Genomic DNA, 19,452 nt, shown 5'->3' with positions numbered 1-19,452 from the left:
TTCTACCGTGGCCTTACAAACTGCTGTGAGACATGGATGCACTGCACAGAGCTGACCGTAAACTGCAGTAAAAACCCAAATTAAGACGTGTATCCGAATGCACTACTACAAGAATAATACTGGTATATCCCACATGTCTTATTCGGGATATCATTTACATGTAGTGCATAAAATTTAGAAGATTTTTATATTTATAATAGCAATGAAATATTTGTGTATATTGACTCAGACAGACTGGACTGTTTTTGTGAGTCAAACAGCTGAAAATATTCAACGGCATTTAAGAGTTCAGTTGAATATTTTCAGACTCTTCCCCCGTAAGTCCAGCCTGTAACTTTAAAACGGCCTCCTCTCTCTCTACCTGTACGTGTTGGCCACAGCCTGCTCCTCGTAGCTCAGATTGGATTTGGCTTCTATCAATTCGTAGTCGAGCAGCTTGTCCAGCCTTTTCCTGATCAGGTTCCTCGGGCCAACCAGGAGGTCACGGAGCGCACACAGCGGCTTGTGGATTAACGTCCTCATCCTCTTCTCCTACATGGAAGCATGAAAAAGGTCAATTTTTCACAAATACTGTGTTTGCTTTAGTTACTAGAGGGATTTATATGCCCATAATTTAGTCTTTTACTTAAGTGCATCTTATTGATGCATCAAATATATCTGTAAAATCTGTTTTACTGTGCTTAAAGTTAAATAAAGAATTTCTAATACTGGTATCTGCGTAATGATGTCGAGTAAACTCACAAATGTCGGAAGAATCCACTGTCTGAGAGCAGTAGTGATCTCCTTGTAGCAGATAGGCGCCTTCTCTCCGTCCATATCGAAGTCAAACTCCTCTGTTTTGCAGGCCAGGAACACCTAAAGGCCAACGAAGAAGGAGCTGTCAAACCCTCATCACGCCTCTTCAGATAATTTGGATTAATGGACTGGATTGCAGGATTACTGAAATCACCAATGTTTGCTTTTATTTTGTTTTTTATGTTCAAAATTGTGTGAAAAAATTGTCAATTTTCCCAGCCAGAGAACAACGTGCACGACCCGCCGAAACTATCGGGCCTTATGTGTGAAGGACAGTGTGAAAGAGGATACAGTGCTGATCCTTGTTGGTTGCAAATAGAAAGAGAAAAATAACAGGGATAATTTTAGAGCGGAAAGGTACACAGAAACTCGTGTTGTGACCTCAGGGACTTCAGGGGCCTCTGAGTTTACACAGAGTGACTCAGGAACACACGGCGACATGTTCAAGAATAAATGTACAGTTCTGTTTCATTTATTCCACTTCTCCACTGGTCACACGTGACCACAAAGTTTGCAGTCTGTCAGTGTTCATTTAAGAGCTGCAGGTATTATTAGTTTAGTTCAGTTTAGTCATTTTTACAACTTATAGAACTCAAATACACAAGTATACAATAAATAAACAACGAGTCATTGCTTTTATAGCACTGAAAACAGAAAGACAAAAACACAAAAACAAAACAAAAAAAGGTGTGGGCTGTGGCCTTAGCTTATTCCACCTGCCCTTTTAACATTAATTATTATTTTTTCTTCCTTCTTTTTCTCCCTTGTCTGTATATATACATATTTTTTCTTGTTTATTTAACAAAAAAAGCAAACAAAAAAGCAAATAAATAAATAAATAAAAGCAGATGGTATGTTAAGTATCAGGCAGGATGCCTCAGCGAACAGTAATATGTTCAATAACACATCATATTATCTCTTGGTTACTATAATAAAGAAATGCAGCGTACCTGTAGGTGGTGCAGGTACGTCTCCACGTTCTCCAGCAGCTCCAGGATCCCGTGCTCCAGAACATAAAAGAAACCCTCCAGAGCGTCAAACTCTTCATCCACCAGCTGGATCACAAAACACAGCGAGACAAACAGTAATCATTAACAAAATAAAAAATACTTTATTACCCTGTATTGACTGTAAATATAAGCTCTACCCTTTTCTAGACTCTCTAACTGCTCCATCCTTCGCGTTTATTAGTTTTTATTAGAATACAGTCAGGGTGGCGTGGCTCTGACTCATGCAGATTACTGATTCCTTCAGATTTTAATGTTCAAGGAAGCATATTTTGTAGAAGCAATAAATCCCACAACTGTCAGCTCTCTGCTAAAATATACAGCAAAAGTTGCAAAAATTAATATCTTTATGTGTTTTATTTGCTCTGGGTGCATTGGTACATTGGTGCATTTTGTCAGCATGGTTTCTTGACACAGAGTTCATTCACGTTCTGCTTTTCTTCAGTCTTTCTATGTTCATCAAGAACTTTTAGTAATACACACATTGTAAATGTGCTACATGTCAAGTTTGTCCTCTAAGGCTTTGGTTGCGTCTCAATTCTCGAGGTTATAGCAAATCTGTAAAATGACAGACCATGCACAGAAAATTGGGTTTTTGCAGAGCTGCAAATATGTTACATATTGTATATGCAGTGTAATTGTTACCTTTATACTGTATGAGAAATGTAAAAAGAAAAGGCAATGTAGGAAAATGTAAGCAATTATTTAAAAAAAACGACGCCACAGGAGAAATGTGAGGATGTGACCTGTTTGATCGGACCTAAATGACCTCATTGTACTGACGAATGTAACTGTGGCAAAACGAGGTGTAGCAGGCCGGAGCAAACAAGACGGCTCAATAACAAGTCATATAGGAGCTTTTCTCTGCAGGTAAAACACAGATTAATCATTAACCACTGCATTACAGCTGAGGGAAGGAGTGTCTGCTGTAAGACTGTCTGTGGCTCAGAGAGCTGAAAGAGTTTTCTTCAGTTATAAACCTCCTCAAACACAACTGTGAAGTGCTGCTTCTTTGATTCTTCTGGGTTGGTTTGTCATTTCTAATGTCCGACTTTTAAAAAGGGACAGTGATCAGTCAGGGTCAGTTAGGCTGGATTCACATAAGGTGGTTCAAGTGACCCACTTCTGATTTTTATATCTCCTGTGGCACAGATCAGATATGTATCATTAATGTGTAAGCAGGAAAAAAGTGCATGAGATTGGATATTCTCAGTTCAGCTTCAGTCCTCATTTATATGTGGAAATAAATCAGATATGATTCAGATGAGCAGATAGGTTGGATACTCCTTGGCATTGTGAGTCACACGTAACTAAAACTGCGATGATGATGCATTGGTGCTTGGAAACCGGAAAATACAACAACAGAGGATGAGAGCTCGAATCAGTGGTCAAATGCAGAAATTACCCGTCTGTTAATCTTTGGGGCAAAGAAACTGTTCAGGAGGTGAATATACAGGGTTCATACTGAAACAAACACAGTTTTTGTTTATGTTGTTTCAAGCGTAAGCAAAGTTTAACCGTGGGTCAATGCAGATATCGGATTTAAGCCACTTTAAAGAGTGGATGTAAGCAGGCGGTCAAAAAAATCGTACACAGAAAAACAAACCGGAATAGGGCATCAGGACCTGTAGTGTAAATCCAGCTTTAGTTTGGTGCTGCTCATTTCAGCAGGGAGGCTGTTATTTAAAGTCATTAAAGTTTTATCTTACCTTCGGTACTATTCCAGTCTCATGTTTGAAGTGCTGGCTCAGCCTCGCTGTCTTCTTTGCGATGCTGTGGGTGTTGATGCGGTTGATTTTGTCCTTAATGGTCAGAGTTTCCGTCTTCTTGTATTTGTCAGCTACAATCGTAACATGAGGGAGTTACAGCATCAGTCCTGCCTTTTAAATGTGACTGAACAAAAAACGTCAGGTACTTTTTAACCAACGTAATACACATAAAATAACTGTTTTTACGTTTCATGGTAATACTGGACTTGAATTTGTCTCACCGACTTCTCTGAAGCGTTTGTACTCGTTGATGCGACAGTTGAGGGCGATGGAGGTGTGAGCGGTCTCCTCCAGGAGTGCATACGCTGGGTGAGATCTGTCCGTGTGTTTCTGGATGGTCTGCAGGAGGAGCGGGTATCGGGCGATCCGCTGCACCGGCATCACCAAGAAGAAACTCAGAGAGGTGGCGTTTACTTCAGGCCTGGAGAGATGAGTGGCAACAACCAACAAACTTCAGAACAAAAAATCTTGTTTCTCCAGTTATGATGTTATTTTTGAAGCTATTTAAAGTTCAGATGGGTCCAGTGTGAAGCAAAAGAAAATTATGCAAACCTACGCTGAGGTCTTAATGACTTTGACAATCTCGTTCCAGAGCGCCTCCTTCTGTTTGTAGCTGTTCTCCACCACTGTGACGTGGCTGTAGTTGGCCAGATACTCTTTGTATGCTGCCTCAATGTCTGACGACAAGCTGAGGAACGAATCACCTGTCAGGGAGGCAAAAACATGAAGACTTCATGCTGGGAGCACGAGACTGGAGTATAGTATTGTTCAGTTTTTGTAAGGAAAACAAAAAAGGTAAAAAGCCCAGATACAGATACAGATATATAAAATACATAGTGGGTTATTTAGATTAATTTGTACAAATAAGAAAAAAAAGTTCATTTTGGAAACAAATGAGCCACAATCCATGTTTTCAGTGACACTTGTGTCATATTGATTTGAAGAACCACTGACTTTGAGTTAAAAATAATACTCTTGTGTTTCATAACGTGTCGTCATGTTGACAAACAAATGTAATCAAATATTGTTACAGGTATCTGCCACTTAAATTCAATACTTTAGAAAGTAAAGTGTTGGGTTCAAAAGGTGAGAATGAATTACAGTTTAGACACCTTCAGACACCCTGAAGAAACGTCCTTTATTTTCACTGACCACTTGGTCAACAATTCGGTCTTAAAAGTGGCAGTGTGACAGCAAAATAAGTTAATTACATTTTTTTTAAATTTTGTCAGATTTTTTTTCTGCAGTATGTTTAGCTTTTAAAATTCTTCCACCTTCACCTCTCGTTATGACTTTTAGCATGTGCAAATACAGCAAATGTATAGTCAACATTTCCAGCTACACCAGCTTAAACTCTAATGTCAACGCATTAAATTATACCTGCACTGATCCCGACATGCAGGGACTCTGCTGACACAAGGTGAACTCGTTCTCACACGACTGTGAAACCACATCTGATAACAAAACGTGCAATGATTTTATTTGTTTCCTGTCAACACGTGCGACCAGAGGAAAACCTCCGTGAGATCAAAAACAAAAATCTCAGCACTTCCTGGTGAAGGGCTGATTACGCTCATGTTGAAACAAAGGTAACAAACTCAACCCCGGTAGCTAAGATGGAAAAGTTTGGGCTAATACTCATGAAACAAAAAAATGAAAAAAGCCAAATCTCTTACAGAGCGTCTGCAGGTAGAGAGGGTCTCCAGGCTGAACCTTCTTCTGGTCCAACAGGCTGAGGAGACGACTGGACACGTCAATCACGTCCTCTATGTAGAGAAACATGCTGTCCAGGTTGGCTGGAGGCGGCTGCAGCGGGAAGACAGAAAAACAAACCAGTGAACGTCATGCACGATTTTCATGCAAGAAGATTTTATATAATATGTAGCTTGGACATGCAAACGTGACAATCATTTAACTCCATCAGATGTCGTGACCGCTCGGCTGATCGTGGGTTTGCTGGGATCGAGTTGGTGAGTTCCTTTTTGGTTATTTTCTTTAATTTCCCCCAAATGTAAAACTCAGTCCATAGCCATGCCAGTGTGCCTAATTTTTCATTTTTTTTCTCTACATATCATTACTTTTCTGCTCATCTTCTCATAATCTGCTCTGTCCATGAACCCCATGAAGCCTGAATCCAGCCTGATTGTTTTAAAGACAAAAAACATTCTCACAGGAGACTTTATGTGATTTAAAAAAAGCCAAGGAAAAATGTCCAGTGAGCTACATTCATAATTATCATTATTGTATATATTCAAAATTAGTTTACAGAATTATTACAATTTTTAAGCATTTTTTTCCAGGTCATTTTTTTGCTTTGTTTTTTTGTGGTTTTACTTTCTCTATTTTTGTTTGTTTGGATTTTTTTCAGGTAATTTTATAGTACTTTTCCCAGATTTCTTGGTAACCTCTGGATCATTTCTTCTTTTGTCTCATTACCTTCTTCCCATGTTTCTGAATAAAAATTTTAAAAAAAGACAATTAGACCAGGTCTCGAAGAGTTAAAGACATAATTTGATTGTATTTCCATCTTTGCTGAGCAAGTCTTTGAAAGAAATTTAGATGCCCATCCCATATCGACGCCTGTCCAAAATATAAGCCTGTTGAGTTCAGCCCGGGCAGTTAATTGAATTTTTACAGTATTAAAATGAAATGTTTATCTTGTGCAACGTGCATTTGTGCCTGCTCCTTCACAAAAAAAAGCTGATGCTCAGCTGATAGAGACAGTTTTGTTTGTCTCCATTCTGTTCTAATGAGAGAATAGTGGGCACTGTTGGACGAATGCACAATCTGCACATCGTCACACAAAACAAAACAGCAACTTTCCTGTGTCACAATGGCACCATTCACTCAAATATTTATTCTGTTTCTCTGTCCAGCCGTCCCTCACTGAGCTGTGTCCTCAGTCTTTCTCCTGCTGTCTGTCCTCCATCACACCGTCACGTGTTTATAATACCCTGTTCAACCCAGTCTTTCATTTTATGTCCATACGTTTGCATTTTCTATGTCCATCTCATCAACTGCTCCTCTGTTCACCGGTTAATCTGCTGGTCAGGTCATAATTCAGCTCTTCCACTCCTCCTTTCTATTTTCATCTCTTTTCCTCCCTCTTCATCCACAGCTCAGTCCCTCCAGCCCATAAAGCCTGATTCCATTATGTTTTATGAGGCCTCATGTCATTACTGCGGTGATAATAAATGATTATTTAGCAGTAATAAGCAATACTTCACACATAATGAAAAGCTACGGTAATAATCCAGCGGGCGGCCTAGGCTTTAACAGTTCCTCAGGATGCTGCGGCGCCAAATCAACATGTAGCTATTAATTAAAAAGGCAAAATGAAAAACATGCTGTACAATTGACTTACAGATCCTACAGCCTTTTTCACAGCAAAATCATACCTGCACTGCACATTTTTCAGTTTGTTTTGTGTACAGTATTCACACTTTACAGGCTTTACAACTATGGTGGCAGATGATCAGGACAGCTTCCTTAATTGTGATAAAAATATTAGATATACAGATATGTGGTAGATTTAAAGCTACGGTATGCAGTTTTCTGGAAAAAGAAAAAATGAAAAATCATGCAGAATTGGGAAATATGCTCTCCTCCTGCAGCTTTCCTTTCCCGCCCAGCGAGTGCGGGCGTATGCTCAGGCTTCAAACAATAACCAGTGCTTCCCATACATTCACTAATTTGATATTTTTTTATTGCAGACATTTCTTTCTGATTGTCAGACCAAAAATGAGACAATAATTAGCTAGCTAACACATCCACGGCCCTTTTCTTCACTCGAGTTCAGCGGTCACACAGCCGGTGCAGCATCAGCACTGCAGCGCTGTCTAACCTGCATCTGACTACAATGTCAACACGTAATACACGACATCATAAATTACATTTAATCACTTTATATCTATTATTATTGTTGTTATGTTATTGTTAGTGTCTCTACCCCTCTTTTTCTTTTTTGCTGTCTCGCTCTTAATTTTCTATCATTTTGTCAAATACTATAACTTTATTGGTCTTTACTACATTTAAATGTTCTTTTTTTTTTCTTTTATTGCCTTAATTTGACAGGAGAGTTTAAGCTTTATCGCACGTTTGTCCATCCTTGAAGAGGGATCCCTTCTCGGTCGCTCTTCCTGAGGTTTCCTCCATACCTTTTAACCTTTTTTGAGGATTGTTTTCCTTAGTTTCTGTGAGGGCCCAAGGACAGAGCGTTGTTGCACGCTGTGAAGCCCTCTGAGGCAGATTGTGATTTGTGATAATGGGCTTTATAAATAACATAAAATAAAATTGAGTTTAATTGAACTGAATAAAATTGAAACCAAACACACAAAGCGAACCAAAACAAAACAAAATAAAACTTTGGGCCCAAAATACTTGATGGGCACTTTTCTACTATTTTCTACGGGAAAAATAATCCACAGATTAAATATACTTAAAATAACTATCTTTTGGGGTCCTTGTATTTTCCAAACCGATGCATCGAAACTCTGCAGACACGTCACTCGTACCTGTAGTTTCTGCAGGTTGCTCCTGATGGTCACAGTGCTCACTTGCAGCAGTCGATGGTAATTCCTCTCAGACTGGACCAGCTCCTCTAAGGCCAGCATCTGTCTCTGCGCCGCCCTCTCTTTAGCTGCTGCCTCCTCTTCTTCACACTTCTTTTTGGCCTCGGCCGCCTCCTCCGCCAGGCGCTCCTCTGACATCACGCTGTCCTCTGAGAAACTATCCTGTGAGGAAAGTTTCGTTTCCACAGCGGAGGAGTTTGTATCTAAAAGTTCTGACGGTGGCTCCACAAACACAGAAACATCCGAGTCCTCCTCTGTTTTAAACGTGTCTCTCTCTGCATCCTCCTCCTCCTGGAGTTTCTCTTTCACTGGATCTGTGTTGGTGACTTTCTCCACAGCTGTGAGGGGAGGCAGAGCAGAGGAGGCCGGTTTGGGGAGAGCCAGAGTGAAGGAGGACTGAGGCCTCCGCGGCACCTCCATGTTTGAGATCACTGTCAAAGAGAAACACTGTTTAGAAAATGTGTTGGCTGAAAACTCACTACACCTGAACTCAAAGGGTGGGGGGGGTCATGCATTGTCCTGGACCCTCTGAGCAGGAGCACCACATGTCGGCCCACCAGGAGTTTGGCAAGCTGCTTACAGAGCGACTAAAGCCGCCGCCACTGTGACAATTAGCCATTACATGGTTCAGCTGGGCAGCCCTCTGTGGCTTTACAGGACAGACTCTAATGGCAGCTTTATTTCTGGCTCAGTCATTAAATTATAGGGTCTGTGTGAGGAGTAACTCATGACGACATCAACAACAAGGCTCTGAGTTTCTTCCGTGCATCACAGTCCGGAGGGTGGGGCACTTTTTAATACTCGTGCCAGTTTGACACTGAGTGTCGTAACTGATACCAAAACAATGCCTTAGTGATACATGACTTTGAGAAGGGCTGCAACTAATGATTATTTCCACTGTTGAATTATTTTCTCAATTCTGTGTTCAAACACAAGAAACTTGTGCTCCAGAAAAGGATAAGCACTCAGTGAAGAACCTAGGATCCCTAATCAGCTATTATGGCCTAAACATAAAGGTCAGTGAGCAGTGATAATTAACACGCCTTTGGGGTCATCAGGTTAATTAGTTATTTGGTTCATAAATGCCAGAAAATGGTGAAACATGTCAATTGGTGCTTCCCAAAGCCCAAAATGTCGTCCTAAAAAGGTCTTATTTTGTATTTTGTATAATTTTCTTTATTTCCTTTTTACATGTTCAAAATTTTTTTTAAAAAAAATCAATCACACTCTTCATATTAGTGGTTTAATACTCAGAGACATCGGTCTGATACTTTACAACTATTTATTAACATTGCAGGGTAACTGCAGAACTAAACTCTCACCGTCAGCTGCACCCTGCAGCATGATCGCACACAGTAAAACTGCTGTGTCGTGTTTCATTGTCTGTCTGTTTGTTCCCAAACTGCGTCAATAAATGATAAACTGATGTTTCTGTGACAATGTCACACAAAGAAATTCCTGTTCATTTGTTGTAGCTGGTGCACAGTGTGAATCTGTCCTTATCTCGTCTAAAGAAGGAAAAATATTAACTTGTTTCTTTTAGCTTGGCGAAGCTGTCTCGAATGACAGCGCTGCATTAATTCATACCATCATGACTGTTGTAATGTTCAGTTTCTGCTTTAGTGACGGGGTGATTTAATGTAACTGAAGGCTGCAGTTTGTGGTTCTCTCTGAGTTTGTGATATATTTTCCACAACATATAATGTTCTCGTGATTTTTCAGTCTTTTTTTGTTGTCATTATCTGCATGGATGCACATCACACTGTGTTTTTTGGGTGTCTGCCACTCTTTTGTTATTGTGACTTTTGTTCCTCATTTTGATTTAATCCTACCTCACAGATTTATCTTTTCCCCAAACAAAGGGTTTAGGGTTTATCAGCATATGGTGACCCAGTGCTGAGGATAACAGCTCGAGCTGGGCGTCAATCCTCAAAACTTTATTTAGCACTGACAGAAATCAATCTGCAGCTACAATCAAAACTGCACCAAAAGCTGGCAGAGAATACCTGTTTGATCTGATTGCTCCTCATCTAAATCAAAATGATGTCTGCACTCAATTTTTAGGCAAAGTTAGCACATGGCACTTGTTTATACATAATGTTACAGTAGCTGTACTTGTTTAATCTGTTAGATAGTTTGATTTAACATCATATAAAACATATTTTATGAGCTCTTATGGGTTTTTTATTCAGAAAGATCCTAATTTGTAAAATGAATGTTAACTTCAGCTTCCAGATAAATAAAGTGAAGTAAAAAGTACAATATTTCTCTCTGAAATGTGGTGGCATGAAACAAGGAATTGGCTATAGCATAAAGAGCCACAAAATCAATGAACTAAAGTAAAGTCTCTCAAAATCGTACTTGAGTAAATGTACTTGAGTAAATGTACTTGGTGAGTACTGAGTACTTTGGCTGCTTTTATTTAAATGAAGTAGCTTGTAGAAAACGTCATCACTCCAAAAGTGAAGTACTCATAAGAGTGTCAGTTTGGGACGGTTACTGAAACCAGGGTAAAGTGTTGTCTAGAGCTGCAATGGTTGTTTGATTAATTGATTAGGTGTCAATGATTAACTTAACTGCCAGCTGATTTGGTAATCGATTAAACTGAATTTAATGATGTAATTTTTTCATATTCTAGCTTCTTAAATGTACAGTTAACTAAATATCTTTGGGTTTTGGACAAAACAAGACATTTAAGAATGACGTCTTGGGCTTTTGGAAATACCGATCAATGCTTTTCACCATTTTACAAACCAAATTACTTATCAATTAATCGAGGAAATAATCTGATTAATCGACAATGAAAAGAATCTTGGCTTGCAGCCCTAATACTGGCATTACTTCTAATCTTCCTAAACAATTATGTCAAAACAATCATTCACCAAAACACACAGAAAAACAGATTCTCACAACTTGACACAAAAACTTTCTCAACATCCCAAAACAAGTGTGTGAGATCTCCAGACGGAAACATCTGCTGCACACAAGCAGAACCAAAATCACAGCAAACTCTGCACCATCCTGACGGCAGCAGTATCTTTAAAAAACCTTTACGTGACATCAGGCGATCATTACCTTGTGCAGACTCCTGGATTCACCTCGATGTCCCCTCTGAGTCTCCGTCTTGCTGTGCTCCGTCCCGAGTGAAGTAGAAATCTGCTGCAGAGGAGACGCTGCTGCATTGAAAACACACACACATACACACACCAGTGTAACTTTCTCCAGTGACTCACTAACAGCAGGCTGCTGCTGGGCCTCATGTGGCAGGAGTGTGTGAGTGTATATTCACGAGTGTGTGTGTGAGAGAGAAAAACACAGTGTGTGAGTGTGTGAGGGAAGGGGGGATGGGCGTGGAAAGGAGGGTGGGCCGCATGTTTTGTAGAGGAAAAAGAGGGGAGGGGGGAGGAAAGGGCTGCCACACACACACTAACACACTCACAAACACACACTAATGCTGCTGAATAAGCTGATTGACTGCAGCAGCTGGTGGGAAGAGGAAATGGCACTCACCCAGGCCGACGCTCATTGGCTGTAAGTCCCCACAGTGGAGTGAAGGACGAATTGGACGACACTTAGAGAGATTTCATGAGACACGACACGGACCAATGAAGACGGAGCCTTGAAGTGATGGAAGTTCTTCTCTCACAGGAAACAAAAGCTCGGCGGGACGTCCCATCCTCTTCCAATTGCAGAGGGATTGTGTGGATTTTCTGGTGGAAGGTAACAAAAAAGAGATCCAGAGCTCACTCCTTTGGATTTATTCAGCCGGAAATAAAAGATTTATAGATGTGATTTATCTCAAACAAGTAAAGAAGGTGCTTGCATGTCCACCAGGCAGCTACTAGTTAGCACAAAAGTATTCAAATGAAAGTTATGAGGAATGTGTATTTTGAGATTCCACGTTAAAGCCGTTTACTTCCATTCAATAAAGAGTAAGTTTCCCCTGAAGGTATCCAGCCGTGCAGATATCTGCTGTTCATTAGAGGCACCTGTCACAACAGTGGAGGAGAATTTCACTTGTGGAGCTCAAAGCATTTTTAAATGCAGTCAAACAAGACCGTCTAACATACAGCGAGGGATCAAACTGACAGATGGAAAGCATAAAAGTGTCCTGATCATAAACAAAAACGAGCCCTGAGCGAGCCCAGGAAACAGCTTGAAAATAGGTTGCACAAAGATTTGTCAAAAGTTTTGCTCGAGCGCTCGATAGTTGAGTCGTCCTGGGCTTGTGTGCGTCTCTGCTGCTTGACTCAAAGCGCCACAACAGAACATTTTCTAAAGTTCGTATCTATTCACAAAAATACTGATGCTTTTGATTAATGTCTGGGTCACACATCACGTTTCACCGCTCCATTGCATCTCCATGTGCAAAGTAATCAATATAAAGTTAAAGTAGCATCAGCTAACTTAGCTAAACAGCACCACAGCTAGAAATTAAAACAAATGATTGATCAATGCTTAAATTTGTCACTGAAGCACTGAACAAAAGTTGAGGCAAGCTCAAATGTGGTTTGTAGCACATCGGCCATCATGCAGCGAATCAGTTTATAGCTTCATGTCTCCGGCATCCATTAAAAAATCAGTCAATCAATCAATCAATCAATCAATCAATCAATCAAAGCATGGGGTTTAGGGACCCTGACACATCAGGCCAACGGTGGGTTTCCATTACAGATTTGCACAAAACTTAAGCAAAATTTTTGAAATACTGATAAACACAAGTTGACTGTGTTTCCATTGAGTGCAATTTCTCAGCTTACAATAACATCCCAGTAACCATGGAGATGGATGTGTTTCCATTTGGCGTATTTTATATCCACTTTCAATTTGTGAAATTTGAGGGTTAACGGAAACCAGCCTAATGTCGGGCCGTTGGTGTGGATCTGCTGCCCTAGATTTTGCGGCATGTCCCAAACCAAGGTGTCAGTGACCGTTTCTTTCAGCTTCTTCTACACCACAAGATCGATCTGTCGTCTCTCACAATAAACCTCCTTCCACACAGAAAAGCTGATGTTTGATGAGGTGCAGACAGGCCATGATGCTGCAAATCCAAAAACTAAAAGGGTGGCGTTTTAACACTGACAGAGCAGACAGGATGCAATCAAAACTTCTTTCATTCAGTTATAAAAGTTTGTTGATTGAAACCACAAATATTTCAGTATTTTCCTATATAACCCCCCCCCAAGAATCAGATAATTCAACAGAATACTTTACTGTTTCTACTTCTCACAGGCTACTTTAGTCTGTGCCTCTGAGCCCTGAGAATAATTAAAAAAGATGTTAGCATGAACCCGCAGACAATGAAGGGATTCATTGCAGTCAGACTCGATTCGTCTGGAATGAGGGAGGCAGCGGCTAATCTTTAGCACATCGGTATGTCAGGGAGGAATGCTGCAGGACGGGTTTTTATTTGTTTGTTTGTTTTAAATCAGCTGACTTATGCTGATCTGACGACAACTTAAGGTGTGCTGCAGAACAGTGAGACCTGTGCAAAGTGTCAATGCACCTCAGACATTTATCAAACTCTCTGCAGTGACTCTGACAGCAAACGTAGTCCTCGGAGTTAAAATATGCCTTTCAGAAAAATGTCTCGTTCCTAGAAAGCACTGAGATCACATCTGCCAAGGCTGCGCTGTGCTTCGTTATCTTGTTGTTATCAGATTAATTAAAGGTTCAGATCTTTTGAAGTAGGGTTATATGATGTATTTATCCATAGTCAGATGATAAATATTAAGCAATGCACTCCTGCAGCAGCAAAATATATTACACCTAAAAAAATCATTAACAGTTTAAGAGTACACTATATTTAGAAGATTTTTGCCGCTTTACCATGAAGTCAGACAGCAATATCCAACAAGGAAGTGAAGTTGTTATATAACTCTCATGATAACCAGACTCCATTTAAAAAAACAGTCATTTAATGTCGCTGAACACAGGAGCTGCTGCTCTACCTCCACCTCAAACAGGTATTGCGTTTGTGTTATTGTGTCTCTTTGGTGTTTTAATAAGCAGGTCTGGAGTCATCAAAGTCTCACAACAACACAAACATACTGATTTATCATGGAAGCAGTCGACCAGCGGCTCCTGCGTTCAGTGAGCTAAAATGACTGTTTTCGTCAGTGGAGTCTGGTGACTTTGACGAGAGCATAGACAGAGAACTGAAAACATTAACGGCTTCACAGTTGGATTTGGCTGCCTGTGTCATATACCTCTTTTCCACCAAAATAAGCACCTGCATGCAGGTTTTTCATACACGGCTAAACCTGCTAAGTATAGACGATTAGCTGCATTCCCACTGTCAGTGAACACACCACTAAAATTAGCCACTGAAAACATTGTCAATATAGCATATACTTAAACTGTTACTGAGGGTTTTTTTTAGATGGCTAAAATACGTTTTGCTGCTGTCATTACTCCCGACTGCTTATCCAAACTGGGGTTTGCTGACCATCATCTACTGTACGAAATACACTAATTATGGAAAAGTGCCTCAAACAACCCCACTTCAAAAGATCCAAACCGTTGCTTTAAATTTAAATATCAATGTGCAGAAGTTTTGCTTGGTGTCGAGCTCTTCATGTACTGAAGAGCACTTGGAGGGTGACTAACGTCATGGCTGAAGTGAGAAGGTGATTCGAGAACAGCAAGGTGAAAGAGGAGTCAGAGCTGGGTGGAGTGATGACTTGGCGAGGAGGCTAAATGTAGACCCACGTTTTCTGTAATTGCAGGGTTGGTCCACTTCCTGGCCGTACATGCCTGTTCTCACACAAAGGCATAGCTTGACTTTGTTAGTGCGGTAAGATGAAACTACTGTATGACAGTCTTTGAGATCAGACATGTGATATCAGCTATCAGCACGTTGGGAAATCAGGGAAACAATCAATATGTGTGATCACAGACTGGCTCAGATTACTGCTGTAATGTGCTGCTCCTGGACATCACTTAAAGAGGACCTTTGAACTGGAAATGAAGTCTATTTATAACCCATATTAAGGTGTTTACGCTGCAGTGACAAGTGACAAGCAGCTGAGGAAAGAGGACATAACTGAAGCTGACATGTGTGATGATCACGTCCTGCCGGTTCACTCAGCAGTAAACACTCTCTGGTCTCAAGGTGTTGCAGCATTAACACATCATGAGTGAAGGATTATTTTAGGATGACTGTGAGTGACAGCAGATTAACGGTGAAATCAAACCTTTCCTTTGCTTTCTTTGGTCTGAACTATTGTGGTTTATCTTATTTGGCTTGTTTAGCTTTTACATTTTACTGTGGTCTTAGAAGCTCTTTGAGTATTGGAGTTTTGGTGACCTTGCAGCCACCAGGAGGAAGATAAATGGGAGCAGTGTGACTATGGTGAGTTATTCTAATGTCAGCTAGTTAACCTTGATTTTGAATAAGTTCAAGGTATACTATGCAAAGTTTTCCTGATAAATATCTATACAGTGTACAGACTCATACAGCAGTAATCCCTCTCAATCATCACTGACTCTCAGTGTGTGTGGCAGTGTATTTTTCTGCACAGACTCTGCCCTCTGCCTGGATTTTCTTATTTTTTTCTTATTTTCTGTGTTCAGGATGTTCATGTGCATGTACCCCCAGAGATCTAAACTGAGGTCAAGGATTTAGAAAGAGGTTCAGACCAGGTGTAAGACCAGCAGCAGCAGGCATCCAGGAGACACAGCACCACAGAAATGCAAGTGCAGTGAGGTAAAATACCAAAAGAGAACGAAGCTTTACTTTCACTTTCTCAGCATGTTTACAGACACTAACAACAATCCTGAACAGCACACCTTTAAGTACTTATAGGTATTCTTTCCAAAATAAATATGTTGCAGATGACAACTCAGTACTGACCAAGTAAGTACTGCAAAATATACTGAGTTAAGAAAAGGTCACTAAAAAAAAAAAAGAGTCAAACTAACTGGAGTTAAATAAAGTCTTAAATTTACGGTTCAAAGGCTGAACTGTGAACTGACGATGAAAAAGAAGATTTGGTTACATCCACCATAGGTGTGTACCATTAACTTAACTTTTAATTTAATTTTATTTTATTAAGTGCGTTTTTAAGATGTTTTAATTGAGTTTTTATGCAAACTGTGTGTATGGTATTGACCTTGTCAAAGGAGAATTTCTGTCACCATTTAGGCAGGACAATAAAGTTTATCTATCAACCACAATATGACTGAAAACAAAAGTTTTTTTTACTATAACTGAAACTGGAAACCATTTTGTGTATGAAGTCTCACTTTTGAAAACAGCTAAAATAAAGGTGATATTCTCCATCCTGTTGTAGTTTTTTGCCCAATTCCATAGATTAGTAAATGCAGACAGTATGATAACCATCAATTTTCATACCGTATGCCTTGAAACCGGTATACCAATGCAACCCTTAAACAGAGTGGAGATAAACGTATCAAAAATCATATTTTTACCTCTGTGCGTTAAGTTTCTTCTCTCAGTGTAGTTTCAGTCTGGTCAACAGAAGCAGCAAAAAGAGACGAAAACATCGTGGTAAGCTTGGCTTCCTAATCACTGGACAACAGAAATAAACAAATTCAGACAGACTAAACATTATTGTTCACATCTGTACACTATGTGCTATTTCTCATGAGACTTTACAGTCTGTTCTTTTTGTTTTATATCAGCCAAGAAAATCTGAAAGAAAAGCTAAAAAGTTGTGTGTTTATTCAGTAGCTTCACATGACATATTATGCACACAGATTTCCCTGGTAACAAGGCATGAGGATGACATGCTGTACATTAAAATAGACTGTGGAAACTGAAAATACATGTTTATAGTTGACTCTAAACTTAAATGCATTTATCCCTTTAACACTTGGATCCATACCAGTTTGTTGTGCTGCATTCAGAAGCCTTCATCTGGCTTTTAAACCTCTGACACCTCAGAAAATTCATTTAATTTCTTTAAAATAAACCTGCCAAAACATAATGAGCACCTCAGCATAAAATGTCCTGCAAACTGCAAAAAAATAGGTGACGGTGATGAAGAAATGTTCTGAAAATTAGGTGGGGGCAACTATTAGATATTATCAAAAAACTTTCCTAGAAAATTGTCCAGAAAACTATTTTTTACAATTTTCTTAAATAAATGTTTCAAATTATGTTGCAGAAGGAAGTAATAATAATTAAAAAAAAATAATAATGACACTTTTTTGAGGTCTTAATGTGATTGTATTTTGGGGGGATTTTTGCTTATTTTTCGGTTAGTTTCTTGTAACTTTTTAAAAACTAAATGTTTGCTAATTTTTTGGCCATTTCTCATTAAGTTGCTTGCCGCCCTCTTCCCATGTTTTTCAGAGAAATCAAGCCAAGGTTTTAAAGAGTTATTATGATTTGTACACATTTGACACACACTTGTATTTAAGAAGTTAATGTGAAATTTGAGCTCAAAGCTCCAAGAGCAACAAGTGAACATATTACAGGAATGACATTTTTTGCCTGAGGGCACAAAATGACATTGAGAAAAACTAAAAAAAAAAAAAAAAAATAGAGAATTTTTTTTTTTTTTTTTATTTCTTAAAAAAAGAAAAAAAAACACAATAAGCACCTCAGCAAGAACTGTTGCGCATTTTGCGCAAATTGCAAAAAATGAGTTATAGGTGACCAAGAAATAACCTGAAAATTATCTGGTAGGAATTATTAGATTTGATCAAAGAACAAATCCAGAAACTTATATTTACAATTCTCTTAAATATATCTTTCAAATTAACTTACAGAAAAAAAACATACATATAAAAATGTAATTGTTTAACACTTACTTGGCGTATTATTATTATTGTTATTATTATTATTATAATGCTTACTTTAAGGTAATTTTCTTGTAACCGTTTTAATTTAACTAAATTCTTGCAATTTTTTTGAAAGAAATCAAGCCAATTAGCTCAGATCTTAAAGGTTAACATGACTTGTAAACATTTAAACATTTCACACCCACTTGTATATTAGAGGTTAACATTAATATTATTTTTTTTGTGTTTGTGTTTATTATTATTTTGTCTTCTTGTAATCTGTATACTTCATGGTTGGATTCATATCTCTCATATTTCTTTGAATCTGCATTCCATGTGTGAAAGGTGCTATCTAACTACGATTTTATTATTATTATTTATTATTATTATTTTGTGAAATATGTGCACATATTCCTCCTTTGACAACCATGGCTCCACGTGCCTTTGGTGAATGTTGTTTTTTTTACCCTCAGGACACCCCCAGAGTAATGAAAGATGTGTCTCACAAAAAAATCCCCAAAATGTCCTCCATTAAACAGTATATTTAGTTTACAAAGACGCCGCCTGTCTGAATTTAGGCTCGCTAGCGTTGTTCAGGACGGTAATACAGAGAGCAGCACGCTTGTTTTGGCTTCACCGTGAAGGGGAGCAGAGGTGGGCGGACACCGGTCCACTCGACACTTTGACTTTTTTAATGTTTTTGAGAATTGTCTTCGTCCACGCGGTCAAGTTTGACATCGTTAATGTTTCAAATGTCCGTTGGGAGACAAAAAAAGACAACAAATGTCGCTAGCAAACTGCCACAGAGCGGGAAAAAGAGGCGAACCCCTCGTTTGGTTAAAGGTTGGGGATGATGCGGTCTGTCTTCCGCCGCGTGTTTGGACAGAGACAGGACACAAAGACAAAGACATGTCAGTAAACGCTTACCTCTCTGTCCCCGTCCCTCTGCTCATGTCTTTATCCCGTCCTGCTGTCCTCGGCTGTCTCAGCGTGTCTGACGATGAACTCCCGTTCACCTGTTGTCATGTTAACTGCCTGTCAGCGCGCGACAACCACGAGCGAGCACGTCCGGTCCTCACTTCACAAAATAAAAGCCTTATTGTATCCATTGGGGTTTTCAGAGTAAAAGCCTGGTTATCAATTTAATAATAAAAACTGTAAAAAAAAAAAAGAAAAAAAAAGGAGCCTCAAATTTATATAGAAAACAAGAGATGTGGTGGAGAGCTTTCAGCGAAAAAAAATAATAATGTAAAAAAAAAGATAAAGATAGATACAAAATATCAATCTCAAACATTTGAAATGTATTTTAAATTGATACACATATATACATATACCCTCAAAGATACAATTGGCTATTATGATGATAAATGTCACAATTGTCTAAATTATGTTGTTAATTCTTTTTTATCTTTATGGGGAAATTCTTTATCCACACGCAAAACATTTAAGGCTCACACCCCTTTTTTAATAAATATTTTTTATTGGTTTCAATTCAACCCTTTCCTCTCCCAATCTAATTAATAACAAAAAAAGCATAACATTTTTAGATCATTACAAAAA

At 39.0% G+C, this 19,452-nt stretch overlaps 1 protein-coding gene across 3 annotated transcripts in view; it reads right to left on the bottom strand.

The window, feature by feature from the left end:
- Positions 1 to 18,958, bottom strand: part of arhgef37 (Rho guanine nucleotide exchange factor 37) — a 33,261-nt gene extending 14,303 nt beyond the window's left edge. The window contains exons 1-12 of one of the 3 annotated variants that reach the window (XM_042493493.2): positions 18,820 to 18,958; positions 16,576 to 16,675; positions 11,653 to 11,852; positions 11,218 to 11,318; positions 8,086 to 8,573; positions 5,248 to 5,377; positions 4,128 to 4,275; positions 3,793 to 3,992; positions 3,512 to 3,642; positions 1,746 to 1,850; positions 742 to 855; positions 362 to 531 (exon numbers count right to left, since the gene is read on the bottom strand). In XM_042493493.2, the coding sequence (XP_042349427.2) occupies positions 362 to 531; positions 742 to 855; positions 1,746 to 1,850; positions 3,512 to 3,642; positions 3,793 to 3,992; positions 4,128 to 4,275; positions 5,248 to 5,377; positions 8,086 to 8,562 (1,475 nt within the window). In that variant the 5' untranslated portion in view covers positions 8,563 to 8,573; positions 11,218 to 11,318; positions 11,653 to 11,852; positions 16,576 to 16,675; positions 18,820 to 18,958. Of the gene's footprint in view, positions 1 to 361; positions 532 to 741; positions 856 to 1,745; positions 1,851 to 3,511; positions 3,643 to 3,792; positions 3,993 to 4,127; positions 4,276 to 5,247; positions 5,378 to 8,085; positions 8,574 to 11,217; positions 11,492 to 11,652; positions 11,853 to 16,575; positions 16,676 to 18,819 lie in introns of those variants that run through there. The other 2 variants (XM_088080747.1, XM_042493494.2) reach the window with 2 other exon arrangements.
- Between the last annotated feature and the right edge of the window lie 494 nt (positions 18,959 to 19,452).

The sequence above is a fragment of the Plectropomus leopardus genome, chromosome 8 (genome assembly GCF_026936395.1).
Source record: "Plectropomus leopardus strain MGB_pleo_1.0 chromosome 8, ASM2693639v1, whole genome shotgun sequence".
NCBI lineage: Eukaryota > Metazoa > Chordata > Actinopteri > Perciformes > Serranidae > Plectropomus > Plectropomus leopardus.
This window is presented reverse-complemented; position numbering and strand designations above follow the sequence as displayed.